Source organism: Gorilla gorilla, chromosome 9 (assembly GCF_029281585.2).
Source record: "Gorilla gorilla gorilla isolate KB3781 chromosome 9, NHGRI_mGorGor1-v2.1_pri, whole genome shotgun sequence".
Lineage (NCBI taxonomy): Eukaryota > Metazoa > Chordata > Mammalia > Primates > Hominidae > Gorilla > Gorilla gorilla.
The window spans coordinates 113,825,497-113,850,592 of NC_073233.2; the positions used below are offsets into that span (position 1 = coordinate 113,825,497).

Sequence of the window (25,096 nt, forward strand, 5' to 3'; positions counted from 1 at the left end):
CTTAACCAAGAACCTGATCTTAAAAAGTGATGCCTCTGGTAAGCCATTGAAAAGTGAAGGTAATGAGACCTGTACTATTGCCTCGTACAAATGAAAGCAATATAATTATACTTGTTTTCATTGGTTTCAAAAGGGTAACTGCAATGTGCTTTGATATGTGTGTTGGTTTGGGAAGGGTTGAGAGAGATATAAGAAACAAACACCGGTAATGGGAAAGGTTGTGTTAAACCAGTATATTGTGTTTGCAAGCAACACTGTAATAATTAGTGAGGGGTTTTATGGTATGTCACAAAAAGTACAGCATTAAAAAGAGATAAAACAAAACTAGCCAGTAAAGAAAAATTTGGTTATGGACTGTGGCAATTCTGAAGTCAGACTTATTAACATACATTCCATATGAAACTGAAGAAATGTGCAGGGAGAAAGCCAAACAAATAAATTATCCATAATATATTCTACCCAAAAACAATTTCAACTATTCAGAAACTTAAACTGGCATCAGGTTGTTTCATCTTTGAGGGTTTACTTTGTGTGATGCAATATGAAGAATATGTAATTTCAATGAGGCCAAGTAGTAAATAAATCTCTGTTGAAGGCGTGGTTTTTGAGAGCACCTTAGCGTAAATAATTTTTTAAAAATAGGAGGGAAGAATGCAATGGTGATTGATATGTAGATCAGTGTTCAGACTATTGATTACATTCACTGGATGTCTCTCTTGCACTTAATTAATTCTCTGTGGATATAGCTGCCTTGTCCTCTGTCTTGTGTCTACTGATAAAGTCAAGCTTCAGGGACTGAATTTGGCCTTCAGTGACGGGTTCGCCTGACTCCCATTAATGGCAAGAGAGTTCCCTCTTAAATGTGCCACTTTGTCAAATCCACACTACAGGGATTGTTTGGGGAAAAGCTGAAGGGCTTCATCTGTCCAGAACTGTATAATAATCACCCATTGGCTTCCCCCTCTTTTCCTGTCCTTCCCTGGACCTTGTTAATGAGGCAATTGTTAAATTCAGCTTCCTGGATGGAGAGTTTGTTTATGCACTTCGTTTTATATATGCCACAATTTCCTGAGCAAGCTGGCTCCTGCCTGCCAAAACCGCAGTCATTTTGTCCTGCCTTTGAGAACACTGGAAGGGCACTGAAGGCTGACCAGCATGCACCTCACCCCACCTCCTCTCTGCCTCATCCTCAGCCATCTAAGCGGGAGACTCATCAGGCTTAAATTCTCATTCTCATCCGACTAGGATTCTTCTGCTTCAAATGAGGCAAACTAATATAGAGATGGACTAATAGTCACCTTCTGTATAAATGATTTAGTTTGTAGAAGCAAATTCAAAATAATTGTATTCATCAGAGCAAGGTCGAGAGAACATACCTGTATCAAAGTCTTTGAAACCTTTCTGTCTTATTCAGTTCTGTAGAGACTTAAGTCTGTTTTCCAAAACAATCTATCTTTTTTTAATCAGGTCCTTAGGTTAATAGTTCTGGATGTAGTGAGACTTTTGTATTGCATTGTCATTAACAATGGCTTTCTCACAAACTCTGCTATTCAGATTCATTGGGCAATGTCAGACTTTAAGCAAAAGAAAAGTAATTTGTCCTTCTATTTACACTTAAACAGAGAATGCAGACAAATGACTAGTTATGTTCCATTGGTCTAGGGAGTTTTAAATTTCCAGGTCTTGCTGTATGTTTAAAGTGCTTCAGAAAAGTATGTCACAGAAAAGAGGAGAGAGTACGATATATAACCAGAATTGAAAATTAGGACTTGGGTCTCTAATGCAGACTTTAAAACAAATGCAATAAGGATCATCTCAAAGAGTAGATCTGTAACTGGACTGAAAAATATCACAGCAATGGTGACTAGCACCTGTCCTTACAGTAGAGAATGATTTACAGAGCTCTTTACTGTTCAGAGACTTTATTTCAGACTAGTGTTTGCTGGACATAACACAATTAAATTTAAAACCACTGATCTATCACTTACTAATAACAATGGCCAGAAATTGTTGGTTTATTGTATTTTGATATAGATTCTCCAGTTCTCAAGTGACAGAACAATGCCAGGTAAATTGATCTGGAATCTTTTTTTCACATGCACAGTACAATTTATACTTCTATCAGTGCCATGGTTTTCTTTCTCTTCCCTTTTCCAGTCCCCTTGGCAATCCGAAACAATTGTGAAAACCTTTCTCTGGTTGAGAAATGTCCAATGATTGTTTTAAAATATAGTTTTGATGACATTGCAATGGAATGTAAAGTTTAGAAGAAAGAGGAAGTATATTTATTTTGACTTTACTCTCAATACTATCAACACTATCAACTTTAATATACAAGTTGATTATAATATAGACATCTACTATACTATAGTATTTATGGTATAATAAAGTTGCATACATTACTGTCAAAATACTATCAACTTTGCCACAGTATCCATACTACACTGGTTACTAGACTATTGACTTTACTATATAATAAATAAACCTGTTAAAGGTTCTTTGGAGCGAATCATCATTCGGTTGACATAGATTTACTATTAAGTAGCTGTTAGATGAGAATACCCCTTTTAAAGATATTCATAGTATCTAGTGTCTGTAAATACCTCCGGACAACTAAGCAGTGAGTCATATCTGAACACTTCCTCTGGCGCTTAGAATGATTTGTATACTTGACCCTAATGTTTGAAGCCAAGTTAAAAACTCTAGTCACCTATACTTTTATTATTCAACAGTGATAATTCCCATCCAAACTTTGCCTCCTCTAAAGAGGTTTGTGGAACTGTGTCTAAAGTAAAACAAATGTTCTGTCACCGAAAAAAAAATAAAAATAAAAAGATGCTTTAAAAGAAAGCACTTCCAATAGAACTTGCATCAGGGGGTGAGACCGGGAAAAAATGAGGCCCAGTTGTACTTGGCAATGCCAAATTGCAGGAACCCATGGCAACAGGAACCGATCCATTGAAACCAAGCACATCACGTTTAGGTTACAACGGGCAACTCAGAGCCCCACAGCAATAGCACGGCAGGGGGAGGAAGTACTCAGCATGGGAATTAGAATACCACATCTCTCATTGGACTTTTCCTTTCAGTATTGAACAAAACTACTGGCCTCATAAGACACTTGGCCTTAGCCTAGACCTACATTGGAGTGAGTAGAGTTCTATGTAGGTCAAATTATTTTTCTTCCACTTTGGAGAATTTGCTGGGGCAGGTGTATTAAATTTAGTATGCAAATTCATGTGTGAAAAATGTTATTATCCTAAGGAGCTACTTTCACATATAAAATTTGTGGGATATATACTTTAGTTCAGGAGTACTTAGAAGGTTTATGAAGTACTTAGACGGTTTAGGAAAAAGCAGTTTGCTGGATATTTTGTGTGAGAATAACATTTTAGTCTTTTTTTGGTATTATAAACAAGTCAACTGATAGTATTTAAAGTAGATACTAGAAAAATGTAAACGTACAGAAATCTAAAGCTGAGTACTGAGTATACTTTGGCCTCAAATGAAGAAACTTGTAACATGCGTTGTGGAAATTAGTTGCAGTGGGTTGGTACACAAACACGTTTATTTTAACTATTATGAAAAGAGATATATCTTTGCTTATGAATACCCTTCATTTTTAGTGCCATATTAAAAGATGCTACAGATAACTTATTTTTTGTAATCCCATTATATTTTGAGATACAGTCTGTTGGGCTAAGGATTAGACAAACACACACAACAAAAATCATTTGCGTCTCTCAACATACACACACAAGCACACATAAATCTTTTCTGAGATATGCTTACAAGAGCTACCTAGTTTGCTATTAAGTATACTGGTGTTTATTGTGTGTACCAAGTATTTTGCATTTACAAACTAAGACATCGCATGGTAAAGGTATCAATGCTACTTGTGTCCCAGGGAAAAATAATTGCACAGTAGAATCTATATACTGCATTCCTCTCTTTCCAGATGTTCACTACACTAGGAAGGATGAAACTTACCAGGGCCATTTTGAATTCTAAATTTTTCATTTAAATCCTTCCTATTTAATTAAAAGATAACTAAAATTACAACTCCTCATGAAGAAGGAAACAAACGTTGCTTTTTTTCTACATTTCTTTAAGACTCACAAGGCATTATACATGTTTGTGATTCTTCCCATTAGTTAAAAAAAATGCTAAAATGATTTGCTCTCAATCTTTTGACAGTTCATTCAACAAATGACTCCTGAGTGGGTTCCAACTGAGAATTTATCAGTATTTTTTAAGTCGTTCATTCTTGAGATGCTTTATAGCAGCCTGAGTAGGTAACACCAAATTGAAAAGTTTCTATATTCAAGGGTTAGCCTTTTGCTCTCCTTACCACTACACTTAGAAGTTGTATTTTAGTAACTTTCCTGAGAAAATGAGTAATTTGTGGCCATTTTAGTTTCTCCCACTTCAAAGGGGATCAAATTCGATAAGATAAACTGCTACCAAAATGTTTGGCAGTTTACTTAGAAGTAACCAAAGTAGATATGAATGCATGAAGCTTCCGTGCTATTCCCTTTCTATTTAATTGGCCTTGATTTCCTCATTCTAAGCATTCTCTGGACCCATATTTAAATTCTCCAAGAAAGATATTTTTTTTGTTTCTGCTGTGCATACTATAGATTCTGACCATGGCGGCAAAGCTACTCTTCAGCCCTGTCTATACTAAATTATTAAAGAAAATATGTCAGATTAATTACTCTCCACTATAGGATCTCAGGTTATAGGATCATGACTTCTATAAAGTGGCTTACATTCAGTTCACGAGTGGCTCTCAATTTATCTTCAGAACAGCAGCAAAAGTCAAGTGACATATTCGCTATTGTTGTTGTTGTTTGCACATCATTTGTGTTGGCTTCTATTCTCCAGACTGACGTTCCTAAAGGAAAAGAGTGCCAGGAAGAAGGCACCCTAGGTGGCCTCAGCACAGGCTGAGCAGAAGGAGGAACCATTACCTTCTTCTGAGAGACCTTAACTCTTACATTCACTCTTACAACAGGCCAAGAAGAGAAGCATTAAAATCACACTGCAGTGGATTCCTCCCCTTATGATCCCCGGGCCCTCTTAGCTGACAGCGTGGTGGTAGAGTACAGAAGGACTGAAGAATAGAGGAAGGCAGTGGGCACAGTGGCTCACTCTTGTAATCCCAGCACTTTGGGAGGCTGAGGCGGGCAGATCAGTTAAGGTCAGGAGTTCGAGACCAGCTTGGGCAACATGGCGAAACCCTGACTCTACAAAAAATACAAAAATTAGCCAGGCATGGTGGTGCACCTATAGTCCCAGATACTCGGGAGCTGAGGCAGGAGAATCACTTGAATCCAGGAGGTGGAGGTTGCAGTGAGCCAAGATTGCACCACTGCACTCCAGCCTGGGCAACACAAGATCCAGCCTGAGCAACAGAGCAAGACCCTGTCTCAAAAAAAATAAAAATAAAGAATAGAGGGAGGAAGTAGCTCTTTATATTTGCAATAGGTAGACATGTGGAGAATATTTTAGACAAACACATGCAGGCACACAACACAGAGCTTTGGAGGGAGTTATGGTAATCAGGTTTACCATAAAAATCCAAAATGCCTATAATACAATACTATAAATAGCTCACTTTATTGTGGATATATAATCTACCCTTCAGTGAAGAATTGTATATGATGCTGCTTTAATGCAGTTTTATGCTAATGATAAACATTTACTTGGTACATCATAAGTAAATAATGGTTTTCTGCAAAACTGAAAATGTACTCCTTTGTTTCAGCACAGCATATGGGAAAGCACTCATCCACAACTTTAGGTGTCATTAGCTTCCTTTTGTCTCTAAAGATAGCATCAATCAAGATGGGGCTACTTTACGATTCACATTTAATAAAAAAAAAGATAAAATAGTTTGGTAGTCATTTAGAATGAGCTGGAGAATAGCAATGACTCTGGTTTAGAATTATATTCTATTTTAATTTCACTAAAAATTAAAAACTGTAGCTCAATTATTTTAACATTTGTTCCTCTCCAAAATAATCAATCACTTAACTCTGTTTTCAAAATGAAATAACATACATCTGAGATAACTGACACAAATATACAGTATCGTACACCACCTGACAACATCAGAATAGAAAATTGCCATTCAGCTCTTCAAAAAACCTAACCCTAGTCCTGAGCCTTCTCAGAAACAAGCATTATGTTGGTTATGAGAAGATTTTGTAAATAATTTTTATATTAACAGAAGTTAGAAATATTGTGAAAATATTGTTTATCCTCCCTAGCATCAAAAAAGTCTTTTTTTATGATTGAATGTAGTTTCTTTTAAACGAACAAATTTCATACTTTATGAAAATCTAAAGATATTTGTTAACAGATGTCTACAGAATGAAATATACTTTCAAAAACTTTGTGAAGCCATTTTAATATACACCTTTAACATCACACAATTCAAAAATAAAGAAAATTTAAAGGCACAACAACATCCCTAGTTCTAACTCCACCTTTCAATGTACACAATGCTGAAGCATTAGAGAAAACTATCATTTTAAATACCATCAACCACACAAAGTCGTATTATACCCTGTTGAAGTAAACTAGATTTTATTGAGCTTTCTTTTTTTTTTTTTTTAAATTCTGGTGTACTCAATGAAGAAATTGACCCACAGATAAGTTTCTACAGAAATGTTAAAAATTCAATCTGTTTTCTTTAAGTGCTAAATATTTGGGAGTTAGCCAGAATAAGAATTCAACTGGAGTCAATCAAACAAATGTGACACAAACAGCTTCCGACTTTCAAAGGCAATATGAGAGTATATAGCCCCCTTTCTGTTGTTGCTTCACTACACAGAGGCCTATATAAAAACTGGCAAGAGCTACCAATAGGGCCTCTGCTGTTATAGAAGAGTGATTGTTTTGTATTTGGTCCTGATAGATATGCGGCCTCTGAATATTTCGTTTTGAAATAATAACAGGCCAAAATCCTATTAGTAACTAAGAAAAGACATCATCAGCTCCCTAGTCCCTAAATTCTCATCTTTTCAGGCATTTGCAACTAGAACCACAAAAAAAAAATCATAAAAGCATTATCAGCAAGTATACCTATTTTGCATTGCATAAAAAGTAAATTTTTTTCTTAAAAAGCATCAGGAAATTTAAAATGAAACCATGTATCCAGAGTCCGAAAACAGTCCCCTAACCTTTGGCTTATATCTGAAGCTAGTCAGAGGTAAATAGAATTGAATAGGATCCAGGAAAAGTTGACTTCAGATTGTCTCCCAGAGGAGAAATGGCATAGGACTAAAACAAAAAAAACAGTTGATTTCTACTAAGTGATACAGTAATAATATTGTATAAGCCATAGAATTAGTTAAATACATCATTTAATTTTCTTTCCAAATTGTCCACTTTTAAAAGATTATGCTTAAATTTGGCTCATATAAACACCAAAAATTACAGAGCAGCATATTTAAGTGAAACAATAATAGTACAGTTCAGCATTATAGTTTTTGAACCACTTCCACATATATATATATTTTTCACATGGTATGTTAAACCCTCTTATGATGTCGTTTTATTATAGAGGAAGGAACTGTATAATACACTTACGGTGACTTGCCCACAGTCCTACAGCTAAGACTAGAAATGAGATCTTCTGACAATCTCCGGTGCTCTTAAGGGAAGAGAACAAAAAAGGACTTTTTAGTATAAACATAGATTCACTCTGAAAACTTACTAAACAGTTTTTGTGATGCTTTCATGCTGCAGTTTTGGCAACACATAAATTCAAGGCATATTGAAAATATCCACATAGAGTTCAACTTCCATAAATTTTAGCTTATTTTAAAAACTAGATAAACTCTCACTGAGTTGAAAAAATTATGTAGCTTTCAGGTCAACACAAAGAAAGATTTTACAATTAAAACTGCTTCCCAAAAATGGGGGGAAATTGGCTTATGATCCCTGACATCCGACTTGTTCAAGTAAAAGTAGAAAAGATTCTCACATCTCCTGGACAGGAAACAGTGATGTTGACATCTCTATTTCCTTCCCACTTTGAGAGTCTGAGATTCTGAGTCTTACCCTAGGCTCTCTTTAGGAAAACAACAAAATTCTCATACCTCTTTGAAGTTGCAGACACTTAATAAGACTGAGAAAAAATTCACTCTCAGAACTTCTATAAAAGCTCAGCTGGTTTTGGAATTTAAGTAAGTCACTTCTTTACTAAATAGCTGCTTTTATTGCAGCATATCTTCGTTGTGAAATGGAAAACTATTTAAGGAAAGCACTCCTCTGTAAGAACCAACATAGCAAGAAATAAACGCAGGTCTTGTATGCCTGTAAAAACAGACATTCAAAATTGTATGCTGACATCAAATGTTTGGCACAGTACAAATCTGACAAAATTCATTAGATTATATAAAAGGAGGAACAAAACAGCAAAAGTGAAGCATAGGCCTATAAAAGGACTTGTTTTGATTTTTTTAGAACAAAACTTCTACTTCCATATCTAGGTATGATTTTAAAAATTGATCCACATAATGTGGTAGCCTGTGGTGTTTCAATATGAAATACTTGAGAAGGTGATTACTAAGGGCATCGTAATAACCCTAACAACTTCAGCACTACCTAATTTCTTTTTCATTTTTCTCCTCATCACAAATAGCAATCACTTTACGCCCTGAAGCATGAAGACTTCACAGCCACTGTAATTTTACCCAATACAGGCAGTATACCTATAGTTATTCTTATTCATAGATTCCCAGATCATTTCTAAATATGAAGATATTGTCTTCAAAACTCTGTCATATAAGTGACTACCATGGATGAAATAGGTGTTTCATAAAATACAGTTTACTTTTTCCCCCCATTTTAAGCACAGCTTTACCATCTCTGCAGGTATTTGTTTCAGAAAAACAGGAAATGCTCTCTCTCTCTCTCTCTATACATATATAGGAATTTATAATGTTTCAGAGATAAAAGGGCTGGTTTGTCAAAATAGCCATTTTTAGAATATTTATTAAAAACAATGAATGAAGTTAGAGTACCAAGGAAGAACACAAAGGAAACCACATATATTATAGTTGGAGGAATTATATCATGCCATATTTATATCATGCAACTTTATGACGATTAAAGTTCACAGGATAAATCTAATACTAAATAAATGGTAATAGTAGTAGATGGAGACAAGATATCATTGTTTAACATAGAATCTGTCATAAAGTGTTTTTTCCCTGCACATTTTCATAATGGCTGTTAGAGTAATGATTACAACATCCCTCATTTTGATGTCTCTGGAATATACTTTGACAAACTGAGGTTCCAAAGTACATCCATTATCTCACCTGATGTCATTTTACTTGATGAAGAATTTTAATAAGTTACCCAAAGTTAAATAACAATAGCACATGATCTTGTATGGGTTCAGGCTCATTCTTGGTCTCCACTCTCCTTCATGTCTCACAGAATTCAATCAATTGTCTGGTATTTGTTTTTTTATGGGAGCCAATCACCCACCATCTCTGAAATTATGCCAAAGGGTAACTAGGACCTGATTCTAAGCTCTATTAATTAGACAGTAGCCTCAACAGAGATAAAGTAATTCAAATAAGAAAACACCATATCAGAGACTACAGAAATGAAAAAAAAAAGGAAATAAAAGTTTAATAACTACTATGTAGCACGCCCATATATACTGGAATTTGATCCCCCTAACTCCTTGTAGTTGTTGCTTTTATCTTCATCTGGACAGATGCTGCTGCTGCAACTCGGGTTAAATAGCTGATGAGTGACAGAAGTGGAACTGGAGCCCATTACTGTCTAGGTCCCAAGCCCATGAGCCTCTCACTATGTTGCCTTGTTTCTCTCCAAATTCACAGAATCCTACTTAGAGACAAATTAAGAAAAAAAAAAAAAATCTCATCTTTATTCATCCTGCCATTTCCCATTGTGAAAAAATACAAGCACATAGTGTCTGATAATATCCATTTCTCAGATGTTTTTCTAGCTCTTCCAGCTAATGACCATTTAATTCCTTTTTTATTTTCACAATAATTATTGTTCATATCAGATTTAGTATTGCTTCAATCTTGGTGCTGCTTGTAGCACTATCATTTTACTCTCAAAAAACAAAAGAAGGTCAGGGAGATGAGCTGAGAACACCCCAGCATACCCCTTCTTCCTAAGGAACTCCAGGTGCCCACCATGATGCGCCCTCCATTATTCACTCCCCCTGAAAAAATTACCCAAGCAATGCCCTTCTGTGAACTCCTACTCTAAGCCAATCTTCAAGGTATTAGAGCTCTCTGGCAAGACAGACTGAAGGGCAGACAATATTTTTTTCCTCTTCCCCTTTGGCTTAATTCTTAAAATGGGTTTTAAATTCAATTCAGTGAAAACCCCAGTATATCAGACATTTGGTAGTGTCTTGTGAGACCTGAGGAAAGGGTTGACCAGAACTGAACTTGACTTTAATACAAGACCATGTTCTATTATTGTTTAACTTTGGGTATTTCTCCCCTAGGAGGAGGACAGAGGAGAACTAACCAGCTCCAGGACCAAGGTAAGAGGGGAGTTTTCTTTCAAAAGAATGGCTTCCATCCATTTGAAGGAAACCCCTCCCCCACCTGTTTTTTAATCCCTTTTTCTTTATCCATTTATATTTTTTAACCCACCAGCATAAGGAAACCAGCTTGCCACTTGTGTGTAATAGTTATTTGAACATTCACTTACAAATGGTATAGCAGGAAAAAATAAAAACTTTCACACAAGTCATATCAGTTATATGCTAATGCATTTATGTTTTCTATCTTCATTAAATATTAGTACTAGTCTTCCATTAAGGCTTAGATACTTGCATAGGCCTTAGAAAATTTTTATCAGCTGTTGATTTCTCTATTTGTAAAATATACATAGTTACTATCAGCCAAACCATAGTGCTCACAAAAATATCAAAACTAAAATCCAAAGCATTTTTATACAGAAATATATCATTAAGAAAAAAATAATAAAATTAACCACTAATATCATTTTAATGATATATATTTGGAAATATGATCAGTCTGGACTTTTGGGTTGAAGCTATACAAACTTAATGAGATTTTTAAGGTGCCATAGGAAAACTGTGGTTAGAAAAATAGGAGGAAAGGGAGGAAATATTGTGTTGAGCATCATCTCTCCATGCTTATACACCCTCTTCCCAGGCCTCTTGTGTATTTCTTTTAATGGTTTTCACTATAACCTCTCACTTTTTGTGTTGTTGTCCATAAAAATCATTAGTATTTCCTGACTTTGGTATTCTCTTTCAAATTGGTCTTTCCATAGAGGAAAACCAAGAGGAGAAACAAGTGAGAGAATTTAAAGGGGCGGTGCAGTGGCTCACACCTGTAATCCCAGCACTTCGGGAGGCCAAGGCAGGTGGATTTCTTGAGCCCAGGAGATTGAGACTGGCCTGGGCAACATGGCAAAACCCCGTCTCTACAAAAAAATAGAAAAAATTAGCTGGGCATGGTGGTGCATGTCTGTTGTCCTACGTACCCAGGAGGCTGAGGTGGGAGGATTGCTCGAGCCTGGGAGGTAGACGTTTCACTGAGTTGTGATCATGCCACTGCACTCCAGCCTGGGTGACACAGCCAGACCCTGTCTCAAAAAAATAAATAAAAAAAAATTAAAAAATAAATTTAAAAATCTAGAAGTTGAGCTCGAAAAAGAAAAATAGACCATAGGGATTATGAAAGGCACCAGCTTCTAGATCCTATTCAGCAATAATTATCTGTTATCATTTTCCTCCAAAGAAGCTAGATCTTGTGTGACTCAAGTAGATTTTAGGAAAGTTTTAAGGTCAGGTAACAGGGACACTTGGGACTCAAGAAGAAGAAAATTTTAGGAAGGGAGAAAAAAAAGTACCAAAAAAATGAGAATTCAGGCAATTTGTTGCCAAAAAATAGTCATCGTCTTCCAGTAATACAGGTCTACCATTTTGTTACAAACGTGTTTAGAAGCCTTGCAAATCCTTAAAGTTGGATTGTTAGAGCATGTAATGAAAGAATCCTTTCCAAAGGATACATTTTTATTAGAGGTTATTGTTTTCTGAGCGGGAACAATAGTGGCTATGTGATTAGGAACTTACATGAAAAGACTCATTCAAAATAAGAAATTCATTTTAACATCAAAACATAATATCTATTTATGTAGATAAATATATTATAATGGTCATCAAATCCAGAAACTTAAGCGTTAAACTTTTAGCTCATGGCATATTTTGTTGACTGATTGTCTGATATAACCTAATTTTGACTTTCTCTCTCACTGACTTCTTTAATGAAAAGTACAGGATATATTTGAATCACATTATTTATTCTTAATTTATTTATCCTGAATTTTAAGATGCCAGGCATACGGACTCTCCACTGAAGCAGTCATACAAAAGAAGGAAATTGTCACAACATTGTTAGTGAGCTCTTTATGTGTTAGAATTTGATGTTTACATGGACATTTGTTATATCAGGAAGATTTGTTGTACTTTGAATTCTTATAAAATACTTCATAGAAATCTCACTCAGGGAAACAATTGGTGGGAGTTCTACAGTGACTTAGCTCTTTTGGATAACAGAACATTGAAATGAAAGCACCACTTCTCTGTTTTGTTGCTTAGTAAAGTGAAAAGCATTGATTTATAGTACTTGCATTCAATTTATTAAGTATATTTAAAATAGTTCATGAAAGTGTCCAAACTAATAGCTTAAGATACCCAACTTCTGACAAGTAGCAAATAACTGAATGACTATGTAATATGTGTAATATGTTCTAGTATTAACACCAATAGAAGCAAATGTAGGTGAGACTATTTTAAGAATTTAAATTTTTTGTCACTTTTTAAAATTTGAATTGTTTCAACAGTGGGTGTTAGAATATATTTCTATTTTGAAATATGACTAAGCCCTGTTGCTTTCAAAATAAGCAGCTTTGTATCTTCACTTAGAATCTCATAAACTTAAAATAGTTACAGACTCATGGATTTAGAATTCTTAGGCTTCAACTATTTTCAGAGAGTAACAGAAAAGCTACATATTCTCACAGATGTGAGCCCCCATGTATCTGAACTTTGAATAAAAAGCTCAGCTTCCTTTCATTAGCTTGTAATCTCTGTTTCTATAAGAAGTACTCTTAGTTTGTAATCCCTATTTCTATAAGCAGCACTGTTCTTACTCAAGTTTCTTCTCTAATTTGTGTTACTCGTCAGCCTAAACAAAATTCAGGCCAAAAGCTCTGGTAGGTTAAGCAAGATCAATTAAAACACATTTTAAGTGATAAGAGCAACATCCAAATACTGGCCTCCTGCTAAGGAACCTGAAACCTTAAATGAAAGAAGAAAGTTGGAACTTTTTATTTTTAAATTTTTACTCTCAAGAATTTAATGGAAAATTTATAGTCTTTGTATGTGAAGTTTAAATAGATACATTTGGTGAGTTAAATACATATTAAAATATGCAGTGAAATAAATCTTAAACCGCAGTTGACACTTAATATCTGTTGGTAATAAATGTAATTTTTAATTTTTAAGATAAAAATAAATTATATTATTCTAAGAAGTAAATTTAGTAACAGAATAATTTTTCTTTCTTTCTTTCTTTCTTTTCTTTTCTTTTCTTTTTTTTTTTTGAGATGGAGTCTTGCTTTGTTGCCAGGCAGGAGTGCAGTGACTGCAGTGATGTGATCTTGGCTCACTGCAACCTCCGCCTCCCGGGTGCAAGTGACTCTCCTGCCTCAGCCTCCTGAGTAGCTGGGACTACAGGTGTCTGCCACCACGCTGAGCTAAATTTTTGTATTTTTAGTAGAGTACTGGCCAGGATGGTCTCGATCTCTTGACCTCATGATCCGCCCACCTCAGCCTCCCTAAGTGCTGAGATGACAGGCGTGAGCCACCACGCCTGGCCAACAGAATAATTTTCTAAAGGTGATGTGTTTTCTTGGCTAAACTTGAATAGAATTGATTTATAAAAATCCATTATGGAGGATTTTTATCTTGAAGTTTAGTTAAGAGTATCACATTTCCCTTGATATTAACAACAAAGTTGCATTTGATTTTATCATTTAGTGTTCTTTCCTTGTCTGGCTGCATAAAGTGAATGGCAACTGGTTTATTTTAGCTATCTATAATCTCACTGAAATATCTTCTAAGATTATTTTGTTTATACAGTGGACCAAATTGTCAGCCATTATTCATAAAGATAGCTAGTGTCAATAATATGTTTATGTCCACTTGCCAACATTTAATAGACAGTTTTGAAGTGTTTTGTTTTAAAATACACTTCATATCAGGACTTCCTAAAATTCATTAGTTGCCTTAGTTGAAGGATTCCCTTTCATTTGCCCAGAACACTATTCTTTATTTTAATGGGTTGCTTGCAAAATAGCACATGAGGTTAATTCACTGTTATATCACTTCTTATGTAGTTCTTGCATAACAACTATAATTATCGCCCTGCATTAGGACTGAAAATAGTATAAAGTACCCTAAAACACAGTTGTTACCCTCCAAGAGAAAGAAAAGATTTACATAGATCGTGTTGTAAAGTAATGTATGACTCAAAGGAAATATGAGTACTCAGATACTAGATCTTATCATTTAAAGAAGAAAGAGATAAACAGCATCTACAGTATCTGTGAAATACCTCATAAAGAAGATTCAGATGTATTAGTTTATAAATATTAGCAAATGAATAAATAAGTCAGTGAGTGATTACTGGAAAATGTTAAGAAATTAAGAGAAGGGGAAAAAGGAATTCCTGGTGAATGTTCTAATATGAGTTTGGAGTCAGTGCTGAATAAAATATAGTTAGGACTATAAGGAAACTAACCTGGCTGAAGGCAGAGAGAATCAGCTTGGAGGATTAGTTTGATTAAGAGACTAGACTTCTGTGTTAGACAAACCCAGCTTCCTATTTCACTTTTGCCATTTACCAGCCAATCAACTTTAGGCCTCACTATCCTCATCTGTAAAATGGAGATGTAATTCTACCATACAGGATTGTTGTGAGGATTCAATGAGAATCCTTTGTCTGGCTAAATAAAATATAATACAGTTATAGTTTAAAAGAGTATGTAAGCTGAATTGTTGAGAAAGCTTGAATGTCAGAAAAGTTAGAATAATATCTTGGAGGCAATCATGAATTTGTGAAGATTTTTGACAAGGCATTCTAAAAAGCAGTGAAGCAAAGTTATTCTGACTCTGGGTAGCAGAGAATGGATTGAGAAAGCCAGTGGATCTGGTCTTGGGTGATAAAGGCTTCAACTAAAGTGATGCCAGTTTAATAGAAATGAAAATATAAATATGAGAGTCACTTGTCATAAAAACAGTTCTTAATGGATAACTGGCTAGAGGAAAGGAAGGGAAATGAAAATTCAAAGATGAGACTGAGTTCTTGTGGTTGGGCCTTGTTATTTTGGTATTCATTTTTACAGTCCTGTTTCTTCTGTGTAAAATCTCCTAATTCATTATACTGAAGCTTCTATACGGTACTGTTCTTGGGACCCAAGATTACATGTCTCAAAAGATTAGAACTTAAATCAATAAGAACTTTGTATGTATGAAAAAAAGACATTTTAACTTTGGAAGAAAATCTTACCATCCAGTTAAATCAAGTCATTTCATATAGATTATTGGTAATGCTTTTCAAAGAAAATTATCTACTACCCTTCCTTCTTGGGTATTTAGGCTGTATCTGTTCAGTTGACAAGACCACCTGCCTTTCAAGTTTTTTCTCAGCTCAAGGAGTATTTAGCCTGAGAGGATTGAAATTGCCATCTTACAATGGCTTCCAAAACTTAATCAGGCATAGACCCTACCAAGCCTGACAAACTTCCCAGGAAAAAGAAAATTTCCCGCAGAGAGCCATAGAAGGATGAATATATAGTTTAGCTATACAGGGAAGAGTCATGATAGGAAACAAAAGGTATCCTGGTACTGTAGGAGGAACACTGGACCAGAAAGCAGAAGACCTGCGCCCCAGCTGGACTTTGATGGACAATTCACCTAACTTTCATTAGGCCCCAGGGACTGCATCCTAGGGCCTAATAAGAAGGATGGGCATAACCTCTAACCTACATTTTGATTCAAAAATTCTGGGATTCTAAGTCTTTAAAGGAATTGATGAAAGTTTTTAGGAGTCAGCAAAGAATGGGAAAAGTAAAGATGATCCGTAGACCATGGAATGGAATTCTGGAAATCACATAAGGAGATGAAGAAATCAAGAGTCAGAGACAGTGGGGGAGTCCACACAGCAAATCCTGGTCCAGGCAGGGCATCTGCATGAAAGACACAGTACTGTTGAACAGCTCACATGCTGTTTATGTAACAGAGACCAGTTCTTATATTTTAAAATTGTATTTTACCTACTTTAAAGCAAATTTACTTTAGAATAATAATAACCACAACTTGAAAAATGAATGCTATTCAGAGATAACTTGAAGAACTTCACTAGCTAGGCAAGGTCTCATTTGAAACAAAGCTTTCACATGTATAATTTAAGCACAGTGATAACAACAAGGGAATGGCCTGAGGCAGGGACTTTACTGAGTATAGTCTCAAACACCCCAAGGCCACCACAAATAAATAAAATGTGTGGTATGAAATATGAATAGTTGATATTTTCTCAATATTATATAACTAAAAGCATCTTTTCACATTTTTTAAAATTTTTATTGGTTTCACATTCAGTGTTTAAAAATGGGAGTGGGTATGGTGGCTCACACTTGTAATCCAAGGCAGGTGGATCACTTCAGCCCAGGAGTTCGAGACCAGCATGGGCAACATGGCAAAACCACATTTCTACAAAATATACAAAAATTAGCTGGGTATGGTAGTGTGCACTTGCAGTCAATCTTAGCTACTCAGGAGGCTAAGGTGGGAGGATCACCTGAGCCTCGGGAGGTCAGGGCTGCAGTGAGCCATGATCATGCCACTTCACTCCAGCCTGGGCAACAGAGTGAGACCCTGTCTCAAAAAATAAAAATAATAAAAAATTAAAATGTTCTGCATATGATGCAACTGTACAATGATCACAGATTGAGGCTAGTACTTTGGAAATCCCTTCTCAATAAATCAGTCTTAAAATCTCTGCTCTATTAAAATTCTGAGCCACCAGGTGTCATAGAAATGTTTTTATTTCGCTTACCTTTAATAGACAGACTTAGAAGTCATCACTAACTATTTTTAAAATAAATGTTATTCGAATTTAGAACAGATATATTTTTAATCTGTGTTCAAGTTGCCCTTCCAAGGTCTGTGAACCCCTGAAATTATGTATAAGTCTGGGGTTTTATAAGTTTTTGCATTTCTTCCTGAGAAAGTATTTGTACTTTCATTGAATTCTAAAAGAGAACCATGACCCAAAGTAGGTAAAAAAATTCTACTCTGTGACCTAAAATTGACAAAATCATGAAGCTAAGTTTCATGAAATATTTGTAAATATTACCTAAAAAATACTCAACACTAAAAGTGTAATTAAAATTTTCATTGATCACACTCCCTAGCTAATGCTCTGGCTAAGTTCCTGGGAGATATCCTAACAAAAATCACAAAGCTCCTTCAAGGAATAACATTCCTCAGATCCATGTCTCAACTAGAAATTAATCATGCAAATTCCAATGAACATGCAATTTAGAGACAATTGCTGGAATCCAGACAAGTATCGGTTTAACTTGTTCAGCTCTCCTTGACTCAACTTGGAATATGAAATACAAAGGTTTCCACACTAACTTAATTACATATATGTCATCTAAAACCCAAACCAAAGACACTAAATCCTTCCTTATCAAAGTAGTTTTCAAGTGCTCATTGCAAATCATGCTGGGTCTGAATTGTCTTTCCACTTACAAACATTTTTCTCTCCTTATTTTAATATTAAATTCCTGATCAATAGTACCATTTAATGCAAATCTTACTTGTCATCGCATAGGCAAACTGGAGTAAAAACTCAATATCTTTTCTAAAAACTTTTTGCATATATATGTAGAGCAATCTAGCCCAAATTCTGCCTTTGGAAATGAGTGCACAAATCCAATGATGCAAAAAGAGCCTTGTGCTTGTCTACTGGAATGAATAATTTGGGAAGAAAAGTAATAACACGGCTACAAGTTAAATTGAAAACTTAGTGGAGCATTGATAATGCTGAAAACTGGCTACTCTTCGAGGCTAAATAGTTGATAAAGGGTAGAATTGTGAATGCAAAAGCCTTTCCTTAAAATTAGACATATTTAGTTCTTAACTCTTCATCATTTGACAGCCTATTCTTATTTACTTTTTGTGTTTTCTTGATTAATAAAATAGTCATTTTTTCTCAGTAGGTCATTAATTGACTTTACACAGAGTTCTGGGGTTGTTGTAAATTCTCGGCTTTTTTGCTTACTTGCTCCATTCACCTTTATCTGGAAGATGTCATTAATTAAACTACAAAAGTAAATCCTACGTGATATTTGCTTCTCTCTACCTATTTCATCTTGTTATATGGAATATGCATAGAATTTTTGTGAAAATACTGACAATGCAGCTATATTTAATAATAGAATGAATAGTCTATGTAGAGTTGGTTATTCATATTTCATGAAATTACTATTTTCTTATTAGCATGGTTCTGGGAAAACTGTAGCACATATATATGTATACACATACACACACACACACATATATATATATACATACATACATACACACACACACACACACACACACACACACTTGCTGCTAACAAAGCTTAAATCAAATGAGTTTTCCAATCTGGAATTTTAGTTTGATTTCAAGAAAGGTATAAAATAAATATGTAGCATGATAGAATATAAAAATAAATTGTATTTTTTAACTCCTACAAACAAATCCAAAAAAAGACTTTTTCTTAGGGTCTCTAATACTTGTTAGGGAAAGAACATAGTTGCTAGCCATAAATCTGTTTTTCTGAAAACAGAGATATAAACTCTTTCTTTTTTTGTAAATAGCACACTAAGCAGGACTCAAGCCTATTCAGTCACATTCATTTAATTCAGCCTAAGGGAAAAGACTCACCTTGTCTATATAAATATGTGTGAAACAGCAAGTCTTCTTTCTAGGCCACTAAGAGTTCTATTAACCTCCTGTAGCTCCTGTCTGATGGGGTATGTCTGCTAATTGATGCATTGCTCATACTTCTCTGCCTGACCTGTTCCCATCAAATAAAGTAGAGCCCTCATAGAAGCCAAATACATCACATGTCCTCCAGCCTGTGACTAGAGGGACAAAACCAACTGAACCAAAGCAAACCAGATAATCAGGAACAATAAATGTTTTTCTAAGAACTTTAAGAATAACCCCTAATTTATATCTCAAATTTTATTTAATCCAAAATAGAGTATATTATTTGGCTTGAATAAAACAATTCCATAAGGTATTATATTACAAAATAACTGAAAGCTTTGTTTTTTACTAATTATTACAGTATCACTTTCCACTGCCCAGAAAATTTTGGGTGTGTGGGGGCATAAAGAACAAATGCAATTTAAGTTCATCATCATCTTACACCCAGAGATTGTGATTTGTTGTATTTTCTTTCATATTCTTTTCAACAATCAACATTATATATACGTATACTTATATATAAATGTATAGTTTATTCTCAGACTAAGATCAAAATGAACACACACTTGTTTCTTTTTCTGCTTAACATTATACTATAAGTACTCCCTCTTGCCATTGAAATTTTTTTAATGGTTATCAAACATCAATCATATGGATCATTGGTACTTATCAACACTATAACGCCAGAAGCTTTGTAACATATGGTACCCCAATTTAGAAAAAGCTGATACAGTGGGGGTTAGGTCTGAGCATGAGTATTTGCAATATGCAGTTATTATACTCAAGTCAAAGTTGAGACCAGTGGTGTATACCAAAATCTCCTTAATCTTCCCTCTTTTTGATAGGTATATTGCTTTCAATTTATATATATATATATAATGCTATATATAATGTTATACATATAATGCTATATATAATGTTATATATATAAAATGCTATATATATAATGTTACATATATATAAAATGAGATTTATCATAAGTCATTTTGGCAGCACCTTTAATTTCTTAGGATTGATTGCTCTAAGGGGAATTATTTAATTAAGGGTGAGAATTGTTTTAAAGCTTTTGTTGTATAAAGCCAAATTATTTTCTTTTTGGTTTTTAATTCTTTTTTTCTCCTTTTTTTAAAATTTCGTCTTTAAAAAATGGGATATATGTGCAGAACGTGCAGGTTTGTTACATAGGTATACAAGTGCCACAATGGTTTGCTGCACCTATTGACCCGTCCTCTAAGTTCCCTCCCCTCACCCCCAACCCTCCAACAGGCCCTGGTGTGTGCTGTTCCCTTCTCTGTGTCCATGTGTCCTCAATGTTCAACTCCCACTTATATGAGTGAGAACATGTGGTGTTTTGTTTTCTGTTCCTGTGTTAGTTTGCTGAGGATGATGGCTTCCAGCTTCATCCATGTCCCTGCAAAGGACATAATGTCATTCCTTTTTATGGCTGCATAGTATTCTGTGGTATATATGTACCATATTTTCTTTATCCAGTCTATCATTGATGGGCATATGGGTCGGTTCCATGTCTTTGCTATTGTACACAGTGCTGCAATAAACATGTGTGCATGTGTCTTTATAGTAAAATGATTTATATTCCTTTGGGTATATACCCAGTAATAGGATTGCTGGGTCATGGTATTTCTGGTTCGAGATCCTTGAAGAATCACCATATTGTCTTCCACAATGGTTAGACTAATTTAAATTCCCACCAACAGTATAAAAGCATTCCTATTTCTCCACAGCCTTGCCAGCATCTATTGTTTCCTGACTTTTTAAAAATCACCATTCTGACTGGCGTGAGATGGTGGTACCTCATTGTGGTTTTGATTTGTATTTCTCTAATGATCAATTATGTTGAGTTTTTTTCATATGTTTATTGGCTGTGTAAATGTCTTCTTTTGAGACGTGTCTGTTCATGTGCTTTGCCCAATTTTTGATGGGACTGCTTGTTTTTCTCTTGTAAATTTGTTTCAGTTTCTTGTAAATTCTGGATATTAGACGTTTGTCAGATGGGTAGATTGCAAAAATTATCTTCCATTCTGTAGGTTGCCTGTTCACCCTGATGATAGTTCTTTTGCTGTGCAGAAGCTCTTTTTTTATATACATACTTTAAGTTCTAGGGTACATGTGCACAATGTGCAGGTTTGTTACATATGTATACATGTGCCATGTTAGTGTGCTGCACCCATCAACTCGTCATTTACATTAGTTATATCTCCTAATGCTATCCCTCCCCGCTCCCCCCACCCCACGACAGGCCCCAGTTTGTGATGTTCCCTACACTGTGTCAAAGTGTTCTCATTGTTCAATTCCCACCTATGAGTGAGAACATGTGGTGTTTGGTTTTCTGTCCTTGCAATAGTTTGCCCAGAATGATGGATTCCAGCTTCATCCATGTCCCTGAAAAGGACATGAACTCATCCTTTTTATGGCTGCGTAGTATTCAATGGTGTATATGTGCCACATTTTCTTAATCCAGTCTATCATTGATGGACATTTGGGTTGGTTCCAAGTCTTTGCTATTGTGAATAGTGCCACAATAAACATACGTGTGCATGTGTCTTTATAGCAGCATGATTTATAATCCTTTGGGTATATATGCAGTAACGGGATGGCTGGGCCAAATGGTATTTCTAGCTCTAGATCCTTGAGGAATCGCCACACTGTCTTCCACAATGGTTGAACTAGTTTACAGTCCCATCAACAGTGTAAAAGTGTTCCTATTTCTCCACATCCTCTCCAGCACCTGTTGTTTCCTGACTTTTTAATGATTGCCATTCTAACTGGTGTCAGATGGTATCTCATTGTGACTTTGATTAGCATTTCTCTGATGGCCAGTGATGATGAGCATTTTTTCATGTGTCTTTTGGCTACATAAATGTCTTCTTTTGAGAAGTGTCTGTTCATATCCTTTGCCCATTTTTTGATGGGGTTGTTTGATTTTTTTCTTGTAAATTTGTTTAAGTTCTTTGTAGATTCTGGATATTAACCCTTTGTCAGATGGGTAGATTGTAAAAATTTTCTCCCATTCTGTAGGTTGCCTGTTCACTCTGATGGTAGTTTCTTTTGCTGTGCAGAAGCTCTTTAGTTTAATTAGATCCCATTTGCCAATTTTTGCTTTTGTTGCCACTGCTTTTGGTGTTTTAGTCACAAAGTCCTTGCCCATGCCTATGTCCTGTATGGTATTCCCTATGCTATCTTCTAGGGTTTTTATGGCTTTTAGGTCTAACATGTAAGTCTTTAATCCATCTTGAATTAATTTTTGTATAAGGTGTAAGGAAGGGATCCAGTTTCAGCTTTCTACATATGGCTAGCCAGTTTTCCCAGGACCATTTATTAAATAGGGAATCCTTTCCCCATTGCTTGTTTTTGTCAGGTTTGTCAAAGATCAGATAGTTGTAGATATGCGGCATTATTTCTGAGGACTCTGTTCTGTTCCATTGGTCTATATCTCTGTTTTGGTACCAGTACCATGCTGTTTTGGTTACTGTAGCCTTGTAGTATAGTTTGAAGTCAGGTAGTGTGATGCCTCCAGCTTTGTTCTTTTGGCTGAGGATTGTCTTGGCAATGTGGGCTCTTTTTTGGTTCCATATGAACTTTAAAGTATTTTTTTCCAATTCTGTGAAGAAAGTCACTGGTAGCTTGATGGGGATGGCATTGAATCTATAAATCACCTTGGGCAGTATGGCCATTTTCATGATGTTAATTCTTCCTATCCATGAGCATGGAATGTTCTTCCATTTGTTTGTGTCCTCTTTTATTTCGTTGAGCAGTGGTTTGTAGTTCTCCGTGAAGAAGTCCTTCACATCCCTTGTAATTTGGATTCCTAGGTATTTTATTCTCTTTGAAGCAATTGTGAATGGGAGTTCACTCATGATTTGGCTCTCTGTTTGTCTGTTATTGGTGTATAGGAATGCTTGTGATTTTTGGACGTTGATTTTGTATCCTGAGACTTTGCTGAAGTTGCTTATCAGCTTAAGGAGATTTTGGCCTGAGATGATGGGGTTTTCTAAATATATAATCATGTCATCTGCAAACAGGGACAATTTGACTTCCTCTTTTCTTAATTGAATACCCTTTATTTTCTTCTCCTGCCTGATTGCCCTGGCCAGAACTTCCAACACTATGTTGAATAGGAGTGGTGAGAGAGGGCACCCCTGTCTTGTGCCAGTTTTCAAAGAGAATGCTTCCAGTTTTTGCCCATTCAGTATGATATTGGCTGTGAGTTTGTCATAAATAGTTCTTATTATTTTGAGATACGTCCCATCAATACCTAGTTTATTGAGAGTTTTTAGCATGAAGGGCTGTTGAATTTTGGTCAAAGGCCTTTTCTGTATCTGTTGAGATACTCATGTGGTTTTTGTCTTTGGTTCTGTTTATATGATGGATTATATTTATTGATTTGCATATGTTGAACCAGCCTTGCATCCCAGGGATGAAGCCCACTTGATCATGGTGGATAAACTTTTTGATGTGCTGTTGGATTTGGTCTGCCAGTATTTTATTAAGGATTTTTGCATTGATGTTCATCAGGGATATTGGTCTAAAATTCTCTTTTTTTGTTGTGTCTCTGCCAGGCTTGGTATCAGGATGATGCTGGCCTCATAAAATGAGTTAGGGAGGATTCCCTCTTTTTCTATTGATTGTAATTGTTTCAGAAGGAATGGCACCAGCTCCTCTTTGTACCTCTGGTAGAATTCGGTATGGTTTTGCGGTGGCTGGTACTGGTTTTTCCCTTCCATATTTAGTGTTTCTTTCAGGAGCTCTTGCAACGCAGCCCTGGTAGTAACAAAATCCCTCAGCATTTGCTTGTCTGGAAAGGATTATATTTTTCCTTCACTTATGAAGCTTAGTTTGGCTGGATATGAAATTCTGGGTTGAAAATTCTTTCCTTTAAGAATGTTAAATATTGACCCCCAATCTATTCTAGCTTGTAGAGTTTTTGCTGAGAGGTCTGCTATTAGTCTGATGCACTTCCCTTTGTAGGTGACCTGGCCTGCCTCTCTGGCTGCCCTGAACAGTTTTCCCTTCATTTTGACCTTGGAGAATCTGATGATTATGTGTCTTGGGGTTGATCTTCTCATGGGATATCTTAATAGTGTTCTCTGTATTTCCTGAATTTGAATGTTGGCTTGTCTTGCTAGGTTGGGGAAGTTCTCCTGGATAATATCCTGAAATGTGTATTCCAGCTTGTTTCCATTCTCCCTATCTCCTTCTGGTACTCAAATCAATCGTAGGTTCTGTCCTTTTATGAAGTCTTGGAGACTTTGTTCATTCTTTTTCATTCTTTTTTCTCTATTCTTGTCTGTATGTCTTATTTCAGTAAGGTAGTCTTCAAACTCTGATATCGTTTCTTCCACTTGGTCGATTCGGCTGTTGATACTTGCATATGCTTCACAAAGTTCTCATGCTGTGTTTTTCAGTTCTATCAGGTCTTTTATGTTCCTCTCTAAACTGGTTATTCTAGTTAGCAATTCCTCTAACCTTTATCAAGGTTCTTAGCTTCTTTGCATTGGGTTAAAACATGCATTTTTAGCTCATCATAGTTTTTATTACCTATCTCCTGAAGACTCCTTCCGTCAGTTCTCTATCTGATCTTCCATCCAGTTCTGCACCCTTTATGGAGAGACGTTGTGATCATCTGGAGGAGAATAGGCACTCTGGCCTTTTGGGTTTTCAGCATTTTTTCATTGATTCTTTCTCATCTTCATGAGTTTGTCTAGTTTCGTTCTTTGAGGCTGCTGACCCTTGGATGGGGTGTTTGTGGGGGACTTTTTGTTGTTGTTGTTGATGCGGTTGTTGCTTTCTGTTTGTTTGTTTTTCTTTCAATAATCAGGGCCCTCTCCTGTAGGGCTGCTGCAGTTTGCTGGAGATTTACTTTAGGCCCTATTCATCTGATTTGCTCATGTGCAGGGAGATGTCACTCAAGGAGGCTGGAAAGCAGCCAGGATGGCTGCCTGCTCCTTCTTCTAGGACCTCTCACCTTGAGGGGCACCA

The 25,096-nt window shown here is 35.7% G+C and overlaps 1 protein-coding gene across 8 annotated transcripts in view; it reads left to right on the forward strand.

Moving 5' to 3' along the window:
- The window catches only part of GRIA4 (glutamate ionotropic receptor AMPA type subunit 4), a 377,201-nt gene that overhangs the window by 330,068 nt on the left and 22,037 nt on the right, over positions 1 to 25,096 (forward strand). Inside the window, exons 14-15 of one of the 8 annotated variants that reach the window (XM_055356280.2) lie at positions 10,517 to 10,555; positions 15,710 to 21,064. The exons of 5 other annotated variants lie outside the window; for them this stretch is intronic. In XM_055356280.2, coding sequence (XP_055212255.1) covers positions 10,517 to 10,538 — 22 coding nt within the window. In that variant the 3' untranslated portion in view covers positions 10,539 to 10,555; positions 15,710 to 21,064. Of the gene's footprint in view, positions 1 to 10,516; positions 10,556 to 12,378; positions 13,124 to 15,709; positions 21,065 to 25,096 lie in introns of those variants that run through there. 2 more of the 8 variants (XM_055356279.2, XM_055356278.2) reach the window with 2 other exon arrangements.